The 17,118-nt window shown below is 39.9% G+C and overlaps 1 protein-coding gene across 4 annotated transcripts in view; it reads right to left on the bottom strand.

Annotated features, from left to right (window-relative positions):
* The window catches only part of hipk3b (homeodomain interacting protein kinase 3b), a 37,349-nt gene that overhangs the window by 17,340 nt on the left and 2,891 nt on the right, over positions 1-17,118 (bottom strand). For all 4 annotated transcript variants that reach the window (XM_016670378.1, XM_007549833.2, XM_016670380.1 and 1 more), the window contains exon 2: positions 8,675-9,986. In XM_016670378.1, coding sequence (XP_016525864.1) covers positions 8,675-9,986 — 1,312 coding nt within the window. The remainder of the gene's footprint in view (positions 1-8,674; positions 9,987-17,118) is intronic.

Genomic DNA, 17,118 nt, shown 5'->3' with positions numbered 1-17,118 from the left:
GCCATATGGGGCTTAAAGCACGCAGGGCGTGTGCAGCAACAGCAGGTCCGAGGCGCGCTAAATTTGGGTTTTAGATCATTTTATCACTCAAAGACAATCACAAGCAACAGTTGGCGGGTTAGCCAACGCCGCTTTCGAAAAGCACTCAGGAAGTTATGCTGGCTATTTCAATCTCACAAGCATGTCTTAAACAATATATATATATATATAAATATATATATATATATATATATTTTTTATTTTTTTTTTTATTTTATTTTTTTACAGGACAAGCTTAAACAGCTTGACATGTTTTCCCATGTCATGACATAATGAACAAGCTATGTTTGTTGAAAAAAAAAAAAAAAGTCTGCTGCTTTGCTTATACACTAAACTTCCCTTATCACACACCACTGGACAGGAGCTCTTTACGGCTTGCTTTATCACCACTATCCTGCTTTGGCAGAGTGGATATTTATTTTGGAAAAACATCTTCCATAGTATCTGATGAGAGCCACTGAGCCTTTTAGTGAGACACTGGAGTGACAGATGTTTTGTAATCAGCCCCTAACGGTCATTGATTCTGTTGCACTTTAAGCCACTTCCTCATTGAAAATCTTGTCTGACGGTGGATGAATGCGTGCGGTTTTCCAGCGTATGAATCCCCACTTCATCCTACTTTCTTTGTGCTCTGTGGTTCTCACTCCTTCCAGCTGCATCCATAAAATTAGCGCAACAGTGAAACTAAACTGAAACAAAAATAAACTAGAAAACAGCACGTCTTTGTTGCATAGCCTGAAGAGATGAGGTGGAGGTTGCCATGGTTGCACGGTTCCATCCAGATCAACCCAAGGAAGGTCTTGTCCCTTGTCCCCCACCTCCTTTCAAATCAAACCTGTTTTTCAATCTAAGAAAATGACGTAAAACACCAGGAGCCAATGAACAGCGGAGAAGTAGAAGCCTTGTGATGTTTACACCACGTGCAAAAACCACAGAACAGACAGATGGGAACAAATTCAAACGCTGACATATCTCGTCTTCCTCAGGTGCGTCGCTCAGTTGTGTCATGACGGATAACACAGAAGGAAAACGAGTATCGTTTTACTGCAAAATTACTCAATTCATCAAAGCAACACCTAAAGGAAGAATTACATATATATATTAAAAAAAAACTATACAGTCAGTTTGTTACAGTCAATTCAACTGTGATGCTTTAGAGATCTACAAATGAAAGGACGCGTCATATCAGATCTGCTGACTAACACTGAAAGTGAATGACTAAGAACCAGACATTTGTTCTCAGCAATGTTACTTTTGCCTGATAGCCACAAAAGTTCCCGCACTGTCTCTTGTGTTACGTAACAAACACTTAATAAAACCCCTTGACAACAATAAAGAGTGATTTTAAATAACAAGAAACACAAATGTTCCAAATGCAAAGCGGTAAACATGGACTGGGTTTATATCAATTGTCTCAAGTGTGACGCCAATCCCAGAGTGAAACCAAAACAAGCCCAATCAGCGGTGGCATGCTTTTGTTTCTCTTGGCAAAAAAACAAAGTAGCTCAAAAAAAAAAAACTCCCTGGAAACACATCATCTTTCTCTCTCTCTCTCTCTCTGTGCTCAGTTGTTTTAGTACCTGCTGCTGCCGTACAAACACGTCTCGCTGCCTACTGCTCAGTTACACATTGTAAGGAAATGTTTTGTTTGTAAAACAATGCAAACATGATGGTTTTTGTATGCACTGAATTACCGACTGAAGTTTGGAGGGATGTATCAAGTAATGTAATGAGTCAGCTCCTCTATCCTGAGTATGGGCAAGTACTCAAACATGTCTGCTGGCCTTAGTCTGCCTTTATTATTAATACATTTATGTCTCCTGTTGCTTTAAATCACCAGAGGTAGAAGAGGCTGAATAAAAACCTGAGTAAATATATACATACATGACACTTTACTTAAAAAACCTAACCACATGAAACAAACTTTCTTTTTGCCAACGAGAGAAGTAACTAATTTCCACATGGCTTTGTTGGCATTGGGAGACATGTTAGTGGGCATAAATTAACTTCATCATCATTTTTTATTCATGGCCATTATACCAATGTCCAGAAATAGCCCTGTAACTCACCCCTGTTCTGTCCTCAGAGGGAGAGGCGGTGTGTAAACTGCCCACAGCACAGCAAACATGGCTGGCCACACCTTCGGAGCTGATCAGTGTGTGCAGCGTGCTCACACAGGTCTTTAACCAAAACTGAGAATCAGAGAAACTCAGCGGGGCTCAGACAAAAGTATGCTTTAAAGCTCGGTCACAACGAGAGACCGACAGCATGGCTGCTTCATAATGAGAGAGCGGAGGCTTAAAGCATGTCTCTTCCAGGAACTGTAATTCCACACACTCTCTGGGCATCCTGCATTATTAAGTGGAACACAAAGACAGCTTTGCAGAGGGAGGAAGAGGCACATGCACTCTAATCTGCCCAGACTTTGGATTAAAGACACAAAACTTTACACACGTTTTACTGATTTAAACTGAGCTCTGTGTCAACGTGGAGTTTACTTCCCCCAGGTTAGGTGTAAACTCGCTTCTGTTGTTTTGAGGTTTAATACAATTAATGCTTGAAAGCTTATGAGTCTAATTCTGTTATTCAGGTCACTCTAAAGTAGAGGGCAGACAAAGAACATTTAATCACTTCCATTCTTTGAAGATTGAAACACATTTCTTAGGCGTGAATATTGCCGGAATGAGTCAACTTTGAAATTTTAATATGGAGATTTTGCTTGATTCACGATAAAGTTAAGCTACAAAGCTAGCAAACAAAGGCAATAACAATAAAGATGTCATTGACATCCTTGGAAGAGAGGCATCATGGCCTCAGTCTCAAAATATACCATCTCAAGTCATTTTATCCCAATGAATATGAAATGCGCAGCAGGAGGTTCATTTTAATCGTTGAATGCTGCTTTTGTTTTCTCCAACAGTTATACTACCAGCTTCAAAGGGCATGCTGAAAAGATTAGCTTTTACTGTAAAGTAGCAATGTAACACCGCTTAATGTTCTTGGACCTCAGCTTGCTGCCGGAATAACACCAATAATCTTACAGGAGAAAGGATAATTATGTTTTCATTGAGCTCATATTTGTTCTCTTTTTTTCCCTGTTATGAATAATATCCAACTCTAAAACGCCATGTGGAATTAGTAGCCGACAACTGAAATTATCAAGAAGCGGCGATTGTGAGGTGGTGAGGATTAACGCTGAGGCCCAGGTTACGGTGATGATGAAGATGATTTAATAAAGAACAGTCCAATACAGGCGGCACGGCAGAGAGTAAAGCACACAGCTAATTACCAGTAGCAACTGATACACTGAAGACTGAAAATGAGAGCTAAGCAGACAAGGACTTCTCAGTTAAACTGGAGAGCCGACACACAACAACTGACATACGACGACAGTAGACGAGGACCCGACAAGAGACAGAGACAACAGCTGGGCTTAAATACACAGGGAGGGTAATCAGGTAACTAGACACACCTGGGAAGCAAACAACAGGGAAGACAGGACAGGACTAAACACAGAAAACCTCAAAAACAACTACACAGAAAATACAGAACATAACAGAAACGTAATGTTTAACTTATAGATTTTGTTTTTACTGCAACATTGGCATCGAAGTATATACACAGAACTTCACTACTTCCTCAATACCAGCAGAGACAACGTTAGCTAGAATGGTGAAGCAGAGCAGATGTTTGTCACGGACACGTGACAACAGTTGGCTGCACGAAGTAATAAAAGTGCAATAAAATTTACAACAGACATGTGAGAACACAATCAAAGCATTATGCTAGGATTTGTTTCATCTCTTTTCCAAGTTTTAAACGGTGCGCAAGAGTTTAAAACCAATCATACAAAAAAGAGGGCAGTAAACGGTTTAGAAAAAGCTTCTCTTCATTAGCCAACACACAAAATCAAGTTTGTGAGGCAAAGAGAGGTTTGCAAAGTAGCTTTCACAAAACATCTGCATAAACTCAGTTATATCTAGTCGGATGTCCTTGCATTGTATTGTTTATACAGGGTTTTTTATTTTTTTTATATTTTTTATAAAGAATAAGAGCATATCCTAAATCAAAGAATGTAGCATGCACAGATCCCAAAACATAAGGAAGCACAGATTGCCCAGCAGGTGACCCGATTAGGCTGGTTATCAGTTTGGCTAGACTGACCCGTGACCAACGTATCAGCCGCTCAAATACAAGATGCTTTTTTTTTTTCCTTCTTACTCTGGTCAGTGAACAGACAACAGAGACACATTTCCACTCACTTCCACTAACCAGAGATGTCTCTGATATAAAAGTGTCTGCTCAGAAAACCCCAAAGCTAGCAGTTATAATAAATAAAAAGTAACAAGTTAAACAAAATGCATTAAAAGCAAACTGATCTATTAATCTAATGCATTTATAGGTAAGATTTTACTTTTCAACATTTTTCTGTTTCTCCTAAATACTCAATGCTGCTGACATTTAGGAAGAACTGATAAAAATGTTTGCCCAAAGAATGTTTTGTTCTTTGTCTTTACTTTTTTATTTTTTTTACATATCTGTAAACATAAAGTATCTTGTTGTTCATAAAAGATGAGTAGTATAGTACCGTTTTATCTATCACTGGAAATAAATTTGGTCACTAGTCAAGAGCATTTTATTTTTAAACTTCTAAGGGGATGGCAAAAGTAGAATACAACATTCTGGAAATTAAAAAGCAAAGTAAATGAACATATTTTTAATACTTTGTTTATGTCACCTGAAGCTCCAAAAAATAGACTTGTCCAAAGTGTAAAAAATGTAACCACAAAAAAAAACAACACAGAAATCAAAATAATAACACAAATAACAAAAAAAAAACTTATAAAAATCAAACAAGCACAACATAGTTTTACTAAACAAAACCAAATGCAACGTGGCATTAAAAATAGACTAAAAACAGATGAGCTGGCTGACCTTGAGTTAGTAGGTGGGAGGTCTCTAGTGTTTCAGGCTGTCTGTTTTAGACTTTGGATGCCGACGTGTTTCACCATCTATAGAAGTCAAAGCAAACTGGCCAGAGTCCCATGAACTATTTTAAGTCATCCTCTCCGCTCGGCCTCAGCAACGCTGCTCCTTCACAGTATGCTTTGCGTGTTCTTGCCAATGATGCAGAGAGCAAGTTAAGCAGCGGTAGGCTGCATGTATTTGGTTTTGAGTCATTGCTGGAACTCTGTCCCAACATTGCAGTCAAGTCAAAAACCACAACGCCTGCTATTCATAAAATGTATGACCTGAAAAAATATACAGAAGTTGCTCAAGACTTTTTCATTCAAGTTGTTTCAACTGATGGGGTCAAAAAAATAAAAATCTAGTCATAATCTATTTCACCCATTAATCTTTGATGATAATGATGAAATATTTAATTGGTTTTACTTTTCATTTAGTTTAGCTAAGATGCAACCTGAACAAGCTGAACAGAGAATCCACATTGTGCTGTCAAGCTTATGAGTATATGAAACTTTTTTCATTTTTCTTTTTTTTTACAATGTGTGCATGCCTAGTGAATATATAATAAGTTTGTTGCCTGGAGTCTGAATTTAGTTATTTATTTTTGACTGCAGGAAGTATCTGAAGCAGCTTAGTCGTCGTCATCATCACAGACAATGTTTAAATTCATTTGTGCAAAGAGATTGTCACAAAATCGTTCAGAGCAGCACTCTCTTTGGTTCTTACTTGTAAACTGATTTGGATCAATGCACGTACCAAATCAAAACAATGCAACAAGCCCACAAAAGAAACACAACGGTGGTTAGACGTCAGTCTATATCATCACGGCTTTACAGACATTGCATTTAGAAGCAGCAGCCGTCTGCAGCTGATAACGCAAATGAAAGATTTGAATTGTGTCATATCGTACAGTATCAAGTCAAAACAGTAGAAGATGTATCTATGAGCAGGGAATTCGCCATTATTCTGCTGACAGCAACAGGGTTTGTCTTGGTTATCCAGGGTTTTCCCCAGTGTATCATAAGGCTGGCGGGCTGCCAGGCTTTACTTGCTCCCTCCCACCAGGCTAAGTGTCATTTCTTTATTCTAAATAGGGCTTTTTATACACGAGTAACAGTGACAGTCATGACTGATTGAACTAGGTTTACTAGGCACGAGGGGGGTGTGCGCCAATTGTGCCATCCCTTCACCTGCCCATTGGCCTCACATGCTATTATTTCCAAATTATGATGCCTGCTTGTGGACTTCTACATTTTTGCAACTTTCAAAAAAACATTTTAACAGAGAAACACGGTGGGCCACTGGTGGTAGTGCCCTTACAATGAGCTTAGCAGGTTTTCTGAGGGAAACCCTGCCATCACAGTTAGCCAGAACAGTCACTGACCTCAAAGGGTGCCCTATGAAGTGTCGAGCATCTAATCCCCTGGAAAACTTCATCCTCCGATTACTTCTGCACATTGTAACTCTGGTTTCCATGTTGTAAACAACCACTTCCCCCAATGAAACACTCTGTGCTTTATGTCAAACAAAATTTAAGCAGACATCCCTGTGAGACCATGCTTAGTGGGTAAACGCTGCCGTCCAACATTCCAAAAGCAGTTCAATCATTTCTTTATGAGCCTGTTTCCGCAGCACATTATTCAACTTCAGCGAAGTCAGGCAGACCCCTGACATTATTACCAAGTCAGCAGAGGTATTGATGTGTGCTGTATCAAAATACAGCGCCACGCATGACGTGTGAGAAACGGCTGTTCACCAAAGCTTCAGGCTGACAGCGCTGACGAACTCCAGCAGCTGTGGTGTTCACTTCCTCCAGCCACAAAAGCACAGAAAACTATGACAGCTCTATTTTGAGCGACTTCCTGAAATAAAGAGCGTTCACAACAACGCTAATAGCTTCTACAGAAACAGCTCATTGAATGAGAAAGGATTAATGAAAATGTACCCAAGGAAAAAAAGAAAACTTTCCACTAATCACGTGTAACTGTAGCTCAATGAAAGTATTCTCTGCTCACTCTGAACAATGAGAAAATCGACTGGAAATGCAAATGCAGACAGTTATCAACTCCCTTTTGCATCAATTTTCATTGATAATCTGAATTCCCAGCAAAGCATGCTGATTCATTTCCTTAGTGTGGAGGCAATGAAAATTATTCAAATATTATGCAAATGATGCTCACAATGACAGCTAGCACTTTATGCCACTGCCTTCTACCCAGACTGAGAACCCCACTGCCAACCAGCATCTCGGGGATAAGTGGGAGTTTAACTGAGGACAGGTCTGGTAATACTTCACTCAGATTAACTCTCTAGTGACCATAAAATATCCTACTGCATGCTAACCATCTACTAAAGTGTTTTCCACACTGTAAAATCAATAATTCCGGTGACTGCATGGCCATTAAGATACCAAATGACAGAAACTGTATGAGTTGCTTTTGAGCATAAAATTTAATTTACCTAATATTTTAAGCAGAGAATATTTTAATTAAAAAGGTCTAAAGCTAAGTTTATAAAAAATATCATTCTGGGGTGTGCTGTGGTGGCGCAGGGGTATAGCACAACCCACATATGGAGGCCTTAGTCCTTGACGCAGCTGTCGCAGGTTCGATTCCCGGCCTTGGCGATCTTTGCTGCATGTCTTCCCACTTTCCTGTCAATTAACTATCAAATAAAGGCCACTAGAGCCAAAAAAAATCATCATTCTGCATTTAAAGCTGTTTTAGCGTATATATTTCATGCAATTGACAATAATATGTCAACTATTGACTTATTGTCAACTTTTACTGGTAAAATGTAATTCTAAAAAGCTTTTAAGAGTAGTGATGCACTGGACAAACCAGAAAAAAAAAACAAAACCTTGGAAAATCCTGGGTTAACTGTAGTCCTCAAAAACTTGGTCACAACTCTGGTAACTAAATAAATATTCAATCCAGCATGTATTTTTCACTCTTCTTTTGTCATAATAACATTTTTGTTACAATAAATGAATGTCCTGCGTCATTGTCAGGCTCCTGACAAAGGCACTTTGGGACTTTCCATGAAGAGAGCAACGAGTCTGAAGCAGAAAAACACTGCTAGCAGGTGCCTTGCAAAAAATAAAAATCGCCCAATTAGAGAAGCACAGAAGAAATTGGCTGGTCGCCAGACTGAGTAGTCAGAAACTCAAAAATATGTTCTTTTCCTTTTGTGCATTCAGAAATGTTGGGGCTTTTTATAGGTGAGGCAGGGTAAATATCTATATCCTCTGAAAAATATACATGCAGGCTCATCCTTTACCAATGCTATCCAGGCTAACTGCTAATATAGGACACTTCTACAACTGGTTTGTATCTGACTTATGAACTTAGTAACTACAAGTATCAAGTTGTTTTGCTCAAGTTGTTGCTTTTGGCTGGTGAATTACAATATAAGTTTCATAAATCCAATCAGCAACACAGATTGTTCACAAAATCTGTCAAGTATGATTGTCATATTTACAATAACAAAGGACATCAGAGACCAGTCAGCTGTAAGGTCACATGTTTAACCCAAAGAAGGCGTCTCTTAAATATGCAGGTTGCTGTAGAATGTATGGAGGAGATTTCATTAAAAGAGAACAATTGGAATCTCCAAATTAAATGTGTTTACTATTTACTGAGTGAGAAACCTTTATGCTTGTACTCACCTATAGTACCGAGACTGAAGGTACGTCGAACACACCGCTTTGGACACGTGACTGGCTGAGCCGAAGTCTATGACCTTCACCCTGTAGGGCTGCCTCACTGGGTCCACCAGCATTATGTTCTCTGGCTTTAAGTCTGCATGAATCAGACCCATGCTCTTCAATTTTTTCAGAGCTGTAGCTACCTGCTGTAGCACCGGTCTAATCACCTTCAGTGGCAGCGGACTGAACTTATTCTGCTTCAGGAAATCATACAAATTTTGCTCAAGCATCTCAAATACGAGGCAAGTGTGGCTGCGGTGCTGGAAGCATTCGAAGGCCCGCACCAGGTTGTGCTCATCAGCGTTCTCCCCACTCAGGCGTGCAAGGATCCCAACTTCAATCTGACCCTGCCTTGCGTACGAAGGGTGGTTCTTCAGGATCTTCACAGCCACAACCTCCCCAGTGCCCCTCTTCCAGCACTTCACTACCTGGCCGAACGTGCCTCGACCCAAGAAATCTAGCACTTCGTAAGTATTCTTCATGGAACACAGGACTTCGTGCTGTACTACCTGATAGTCCCCATCACCTCCTCCTGTCCCTCCAGTTGCACATACACCCCCATGCCCTACACCCTGTTTGGAGGGGCCTCCCCCAGCCCCAACAGCCGTCGGCGCAGTAACGGCTGCATTCCCCACATTCGTCGTTTGCAACATGGCAGGCAACATAGACAGTTCCTCCACAATCTGCATGGTGCTGCCTCGGTTATCCAGGTCCTCACTTTTACGTTTCAGCCCACATCGCTGAGAGCCGTCAGCTGAGTTCAAACTTTCACAGTTCTCCTCTCTGTCACCCTCCTCCCCCTCTCCTCCTTCCTCAGCTCCCCCACTGCAGCCCTCTCCCCTTCCCCCTCCTCCTGCTCCTGTTGCTCCACCGCTGCTCCCACTTTCTTCAACCGCCTGATGCTGCTGCTCCTTGCCCTGTGAGTCGACGGCCCTCGCCTCCTGTTGCTGCTGGGCCACAAGCGGGCCTGGTCCCCCTCTTCTTTTACCAGGCTGTTGTCTTTGTACGCCGCGAACCACAACCGTCTGCACCGGGTAATGCTCTCCTCCACGTGCTCTCAGGCCCACTGCTAAGTCTCGGTTCACAAACGAATGGGCTTGTTTGGTCGCGTGTGCAATGCCAACGGTTCTGCTGTTCAGAAAGGTCCGCGGATGTGCCCTCTCATGGTACACACAGCTGCTGGGCTCAACTTTGAGTTTCTTCACACTGCTAAAGGCACTTGTCTGGGTTTGATAAATGTGTGGTGGGTAGACCAAGACTTGTGAGGCCATACCTGCAAAAAAGAGAACAGAGCAACATGTTACTAGTGTCCAGGATGGCATTAAGACACAACCAAAGACAAGCAAGCGAGAGTAAGAATTGGCAACCGGCATGAATAGAGTAAAATGTAATGTTCAAATTAAGTCGCTGTTTTCAGGGTGTAAAGCTCTCTTAAGCTCATTTTCTATGTTTGTTTGGTCAAACAATCTTTAACTTAAAGATGAGTCAAAGATTCCAACGCTGAAGTGGTTTGTTATCCTGGGCACACACAAATCAACGTAATAAAGTCGACAGAGGCTCAGGAAGTAAGAGTTTGTCCTGTAACTGGAGGGTTGCCAGTTCAAACGCTTCACCCACCTTGCCTGCTAGTGGTAGTCACAGGGTCACAGCCTCGTCAGATTGCATCAGGGCAGCTGAGGCTACAATCCTAATTTGCCACCATCAGCGTGTGAATGTGTGTGTGAATCAGGCTTATTGTAGTGTGAAGTGTTTTGAGGTCCTCTGGACCTGATAAAATGCTATACAAGTCCAGGCAATTTACAGTTTTAAGTGCATCCTTATGAGCAGCTGAAACACAGCCTTTTATCAATGTATCTTCTTCATCCCTTCTTAATTGTATCGACTCTGTGATCAAATGGATCAGTTTTAAACCAGACGTAATATTTACAAGCTATTATTAGTTGAATTAAAATATTAGTAACCAGTATGCCGTTCTACGTGAGGCGTTCCACAGAAACACATTATCTTTCCTTGAGATGTCTACTCAAGATAACCGATAACCCTGGATTGTTGTCTGTAGATAGAGACATAAACACTAATAGCTTTATTTGTTAATTTGCTCATGGAGGTGGAGGTGGAACTTTAAATATTACATACTTATTTCATAAAAGGAGTGCATGTAGAGGAGAGCATGACACCTTCAGCATTATGCCATACCAACTGCATTCTCAGCAACACCTCCACACAGCAGATGACTAACTTCACAAAGGTTTGTCTGACCTAATCCTGCCATTTTCATGCATCCTACAGCAGGTTTCTAGGCAACCACTTCTGAGAGGATAAGAGGGAGATAAAGAGAGTAGAACAAAGTTAAAAATCATCATTTGCCCCACATGTCTAATTGCATGAGGCATGCTTTATTCTTACACTCCTCCTTTTAATCGGAGTGTGTGTTTGATCGAGGAAAAGATCACACATAAATTATATAAAAGCTAAATGTGGGCTCGTGGGCATATACGTGGACACATTTTGCTGTTTTTCCTAAAAGGCCATACAAACATTGTGTCTGTGGTGGCAAGTGCTCATGTATTATTCAGATTATTCAGGACACAGTAAAACTGACATGACTCTCAATGTACTCGTACATCAAACACAAACTCCTTCCTAACGTATTTCTAGTTTTGCTTTTACTAAACTATATCTGAGGCTCTCATCGATCCTGCAGGAGGTTTACGATTTGGCTGGTTTTAAATTACATCTGAAGATGAACCAATAAAGACTTTTTCTGGCTGATATTGATTTCCATCTTTTTTTCTTTTTTTTTATCTGATCTGCTGGTTCTAATTCTGACTTATGCAAATGTTTCTTTTTCTAAAGACTATAAAGTAAAAAAAATGTACCCATTTTCTGTGAGTACATCGGAAAATGATAAGAAAATTACAAGATTTTCTCCATGCCCTGGCATTTTCTATAATTTGTTAGGCCTTTAAACATTATCTGTTTAAAGGCCGAAAATGTTGGGAACTCTTTTGATATATTTAAGGAAGAAGGGAAAATCCAACCGCTCACTATCAGAGCGAATCAAGACACAATTGGCCGATTCCAATCTCTGGCCAATGGTTTGGTGCATCACGGTCTTACTCAGAATAACTGCAATGCGTGTGTCTTTTGAAACTAATTTAATCAACAATAAAAAAACAACCATAATGTGAAACAAGGTTTGCCAACTGGTCATTAACTGAATTTAGTTTGATTTTAAGGCACAAACATTATTTCACTCAAACGAAATGCAGACTTGTTTATACGTTTGGGGCTTCTCTATAATTTTTTAGAAAACAAATGTGTGTTAGAGGGACTGATAGGCAAAAATAAGCAGATGTTGATGGCCAGTTTTAAACAGAATGCTCCCTTGCGATAACATGCGCCAAGTCTGCTTACATTTTATTAGAAATAAGTAAGCAGAAGTAGACTTGTTTAACAGCACAACTCCTTTTTTGGTCTTTGTTGCACAAAGGAAAAAGGTCATCACCCTTTTTTGTGAGCTCAGCTCCACACAGTAGCTTTGAGCAGTGACTGGATCTAATAGCGTAGATAAGTTTATGTCTTTCTATCTTGCATAAAACATAAAGGTAATCAAGCAAGGCCTAAGAGTGTTCTGTCCGTACCACAGATTTTATTATAAGAAGCAAAGAAAAGTAGGGAAATAAGTAGGGAAGCTTCATAATAATGGTCTTGTTCAAAAAGCATCCTGAAAAGAAGGAGCATTACTTTAATAAGCATCTTCTATGTGCTGTGCAGTGCTGGAACTTATGACCTACTTTCATCAAGGGGGGGGAGGTATTCAATTATATGCAAGCTGCAAGGCTTCAGAAGCTTCCAAACTTTAATCAATACTATATTTACAAATCTATTTTTGCTTTCTGGTATTCTTTCTGAAGAGTATCCTAAAATAAATTCTTGATGGAGAGCCCACTTGGGTTATTACAGTGCACCATGAACTTTCTCTTTCACTCTGTTCAAAGGAGCTTGATAAGATATTGTCTCGACAACTCTTTGCACAAAGACATGTAAGAATAATTCAAATTATTGCGAGCACAGCTCAGAAAAACAATCTGAAGATTCACATGATAAGATGACTGGCTATCCTGATTGCAGAGGCTGAGACAGAAAGCCTAGAGTCGGCATCACAAACATTTTTGTGAAGATAACTCTGAAACTGATGTGACGAGAGGCGTATCAAATTCTACCTGGTCGCGTTGGCTTTGCATTTGCAACATATTCCCTCTCTAAAATATTGGTGTTCAATCTGGCTTCTCTGGGTTCCATTGATCTGTTTCAGCCAAATGTGAAAACATTTCTAAGAAATCAGCACATCCGCTTCACCACATTCAAAATACACTACCTCTACTAGATAGGCTGGTTAGGAAACCACATGAGAACATGAAGAATCTGGTCAGACTCAAACATCACAACTCCTTCCTGTCCCCCATGCAGATTACAAAATGTGCAAGTGACTCCATTAATAAAGCTCAGGTAATAAGCCAAAGAAGTGCATCAATGTATACCACAAATGATTACAAATGTACACCTGTGGTTGACTGAAATTTAGGACAAGCCAAAAAAAAAAAAAAAAAAAAGGTGGTAGCTTTTTTTATCACAAAGCCAAGCCACAATAAAAATAAAAAAAAGAATGGGTTACCAACTGCCATACAAATAAAGATTCAAAATTATTAGAAAAATTTTAATTAAAGCCAACACAAGAGATTGTTCCAGATATCCCCGAAACAGGACACATGTTATGGAATAACAATAGCATACTTGACCATTTATGCAAAAGTATGCTAAAGTAAACAATCACTGAAAACAGCTAAGAACTCCCAAAACTAAGGAAACATTTGGCAGATAGCTGCATGAAGGAAGGGTGCATTACAAATACATTTCAACTAATCACATTGAAAAACTATGACATTTTCACATAAAGAAACCTCAAATAAAAGTGTGATAGGAGTGAAAACTGTCTCGCATAAATTCCTTGTGCTTTTGACTCACACTGACATTTCATTACAATTATAACAAAGGTGACCCGCTAAAGCTCCTTCGCTCTCCGCTCACAGTGGGGCAGACAGTCGGCTGCAAGCTACCAACTGAAAAGTTAAGTGGATCTACTGCTTTTCTTTTGATCACAGCGTTGCTGTTCGTGTCAGTGACTGAGCCTCCGTCTGAGACACGCTGCTGCTTTTAAAAACTTTAAATGGGCTTCTGTTTCGCAGCCCCAAGGGCAGAACACTGGACAGAAATGTGTGTGTGTGTGTGTGTGTGGGTGTGTGCGTGCGTGTGTGTGTGTGTGTCCATCATAGTGTCATTTTGAAATACACAAGCCAAAACTATCTCTGATCATTGAAGGCAAAAATCGATATAAATTAAATAGGTAATACAGTGATCAAGATTGAAATATCTGCCTTTCATGTAAAGACAACAGGACTGAGTTGCACAAAGTGACTGTTATGGATTTCAAGTTGTTTCAGCAAAGAGCTTTAAGTCACACAGAGGAACATCAAGCAGAGGGTCAGAGGTCTTCAGGACACACCCAAACAATCTACAGTCTATTCAAGGTAGACACGCCACACATGAGGGCTACTTTGAAAATCACTTAGTTGACTGGGTGCTTTATGATAATAAAAAAATAAAAAAATAAACTTTAAGATAAGCTCTTAAACTCACCACTTCTCAACCATTGGAGTTCTAAACAACACCGAAAGATAACAATGTACAAACTACCAAACACAAAGAAATTTTGTGGACTTAGGGGACAGAAAACACTGAGAGCTCTTGACCAAAGAAACACGATGGAGTTTATAAGTTACATGTCAATTTTTACATGAACACATTTGCACAGAGCTGCAATGGTTCCTTAAATGACTTGAATAATTTAATGAAAACAAGCAAAGCAAAATCTGTTGGCCTAATTCTTTGTTAATTGTGCAGAATGTCGTACTGTCCACCGCCTATTTTTGTCCCCCATGTGGTCACGTGTTTCACATGGGACGGTTATTGCCATTACACAACCTGCTTCTGTTTACATGAACTGTGAGGAAAAGAAAACCAGAGGAAACAGACACCAAACATAACAAGTTTAGCTCTCCGTCAAAACAGAGAGAAGCAAGCATCCTCTACAGTAAATCGAGTTAGCTTAGCATGTTATATTATTAGAATATACTAATATATTATTACATTTTAAGGGTCATTCATTCACACTTTGCATATCTAAAACACAGTCGGCTAGTTGGCTGACCCTTCATGGTTATACTGTAGAAATGGGCTGTCAGAAAATATTTGTAAAAACTCAATTTTTTAACCTTGGTATACCTTGATACAGGTAACCAGTTTATGTAAGGAAATGTGGTCATGTGACTCCTATAAATAATATCTATAAGCGGAAGGTCACTTAAATTTATTTTGGCTTGATCAGGGATCCTGATCGGTCATATTTATTTGCAAGTTAACTCTTCCAAATGGGTTGAAATAAAAAGACTATGGAAAATGTAATGAAACAATTTAAATGATCTGTGCGGTTGAAGAATTAATGCATCCATTTGTCTCTAAATGTGTGTCACAATACTTAGGTGCAAATAAAAACAAATGAAGTTGAATGTTTTGATTTATGGGGTAAGAAATGGAAGAAGGAAAGCTAGAAATGTTTTCATGAAGGTTGAAAAAAAGCAAAGTTAAAGCCTAACCCGACACACAACTCCCACATTGTTTATATTCCACAATTATATTTATTTTTGCAAAGATAATATTTAATTTTTACGACAATTTACAAAGGCTGTCTATATTTACTAAAATTAATAACCATTTAGAGTCGAGCAGCTTTACTTTATAACTCAAAGCAGAGCTGAGCTGCAGTCATCACCACAGCTTAGGTTATCCACATATCTGCGCTACAAATGTCTCCCATCTTACAGCACTTTACAACGGGCCAATAAGGCTTTCACACTTTTGTCAGATGATCTGGAAAGCCGTCTGTGTGATGCTTTGCTGTCACACGTTCATCCAGAGTGCATTCTGCTAGGCTGCGCTGCTTCCTTCACCAAAAATCTGCCCTAAAATGCAGTAAGGCATCTCTGGCTCCTGTTGACCTTCAATAATCAGACCTAATGATGGAAGCCCTAATTCACCCCGATGCTGTTCCCATACTTTTAATACCACACAAAGGTTACTGTCTTAGACCACATGGGCACAACCTATCTGCGGTGATTTCCCCGAGTCTCGTGAACTTGGTTTTTGTAGTCTTCGGATAAAAGGCTCCTTATTTTCTCAAGCATGTGACCTCGTCCTATCTTGACTGAGAAAGTCTGACATTTTCTGTGCAGTTTTCTTTTAGCGTCATAAGCTACTGTTTACTGAGAATGTGTACTAGCGTAGAAGTCCAACACTGACGATCAAAAATGTAGTGAAAGAATCCTTTGACTACGATTTAATTTCTACAATAACATGATCACATTCAGAACTGCCTCAGCAGGACCGGTGCAAAACTACTAGCCGATTAATGTTAAGTTGTTATCTCATAAAGTGATCACATGCAGAACACAATAAAAATGTTTTACTAAAACATAAGACTGTCTAATAAATCCCTCAACTCAAAGTAATAAAAATGGAAATAATATTTTACAGCAACAAAGGCTTCGTGCCTTCTCATTAGCATTTATGCTTTCTGGAACAACACCCAAAACAATACAGGCACGACAGAAGTCCTTTCAAATGCACGTATGTTTCCAAAGCAAATGTGAGATATCTAGATCTGTTACAAATTCTCATCAGCTGAGAAACAAGACTCCTCCCTGTCCATCTTTTAAAAGCAACACTAATGCTATTGTTAGTCTTCAACATCCTGCTCCAACGTATGAACGACTGACTGAATGACATGGTGAAATGTTACACCCACAAACAGGAAATTTTGATCGATCTGCAAAGCACTGATCACAGCACTACATGAACTGATATTAAAGCAGGACACGAGAGACAGACGGCTGTTTTACCACGTCTGTCTCTAAACCAAATCACCTTGGGCGAGAAATGAACAAATTACCGAACTGCAGCAAAATAAAGTCTATGAGCTGAAGTCATCGCACGGCTCAGCAGATGAAAGAAACCATCCAGAAATCACTTTTTGCGATCTTGGCTGGAACACAACACGGCCCTGTCGCTGTACTCCCCCTATAAACTCTCACTCTGTTTTGTTTACTGCTGTGCATCTGTAGGCGTACGACCAGATGACATCACTCGGATAACAGCTACTTACGCCTGCCTCAAAGCAACTGATGACCAGAAGTTCCAGGCACTGAAATGACTGACACGAGTAAACACATGCAAGTTGGAAAAGGACAGCGGCGGTAGTGACTTTCTCGACATAAGAGAGAGCGAAA

Source organism: Poecilia formosa, unplaced genomic scaffold, assembly GCF_000485575.1.
Source record: "Poecilia formosa unplaced genomic scaffold, Poecilia_formosa-5.1.2 Scaffold33, whole genome shotgun sequence".
In the NCBI taxonomy this organism is placed as follows: domain Eukaryota; kingdom Metazoa; phylum Chordata; class Actinopteri; order Cyprinodontiformes; family Poeciliidae; genus Poecilia; species Poecilia formosa.
Note: the sequence above shows the minus strand (reverse complement) of the source record. Positions and strands in the feature narration are given on the sequence as shown.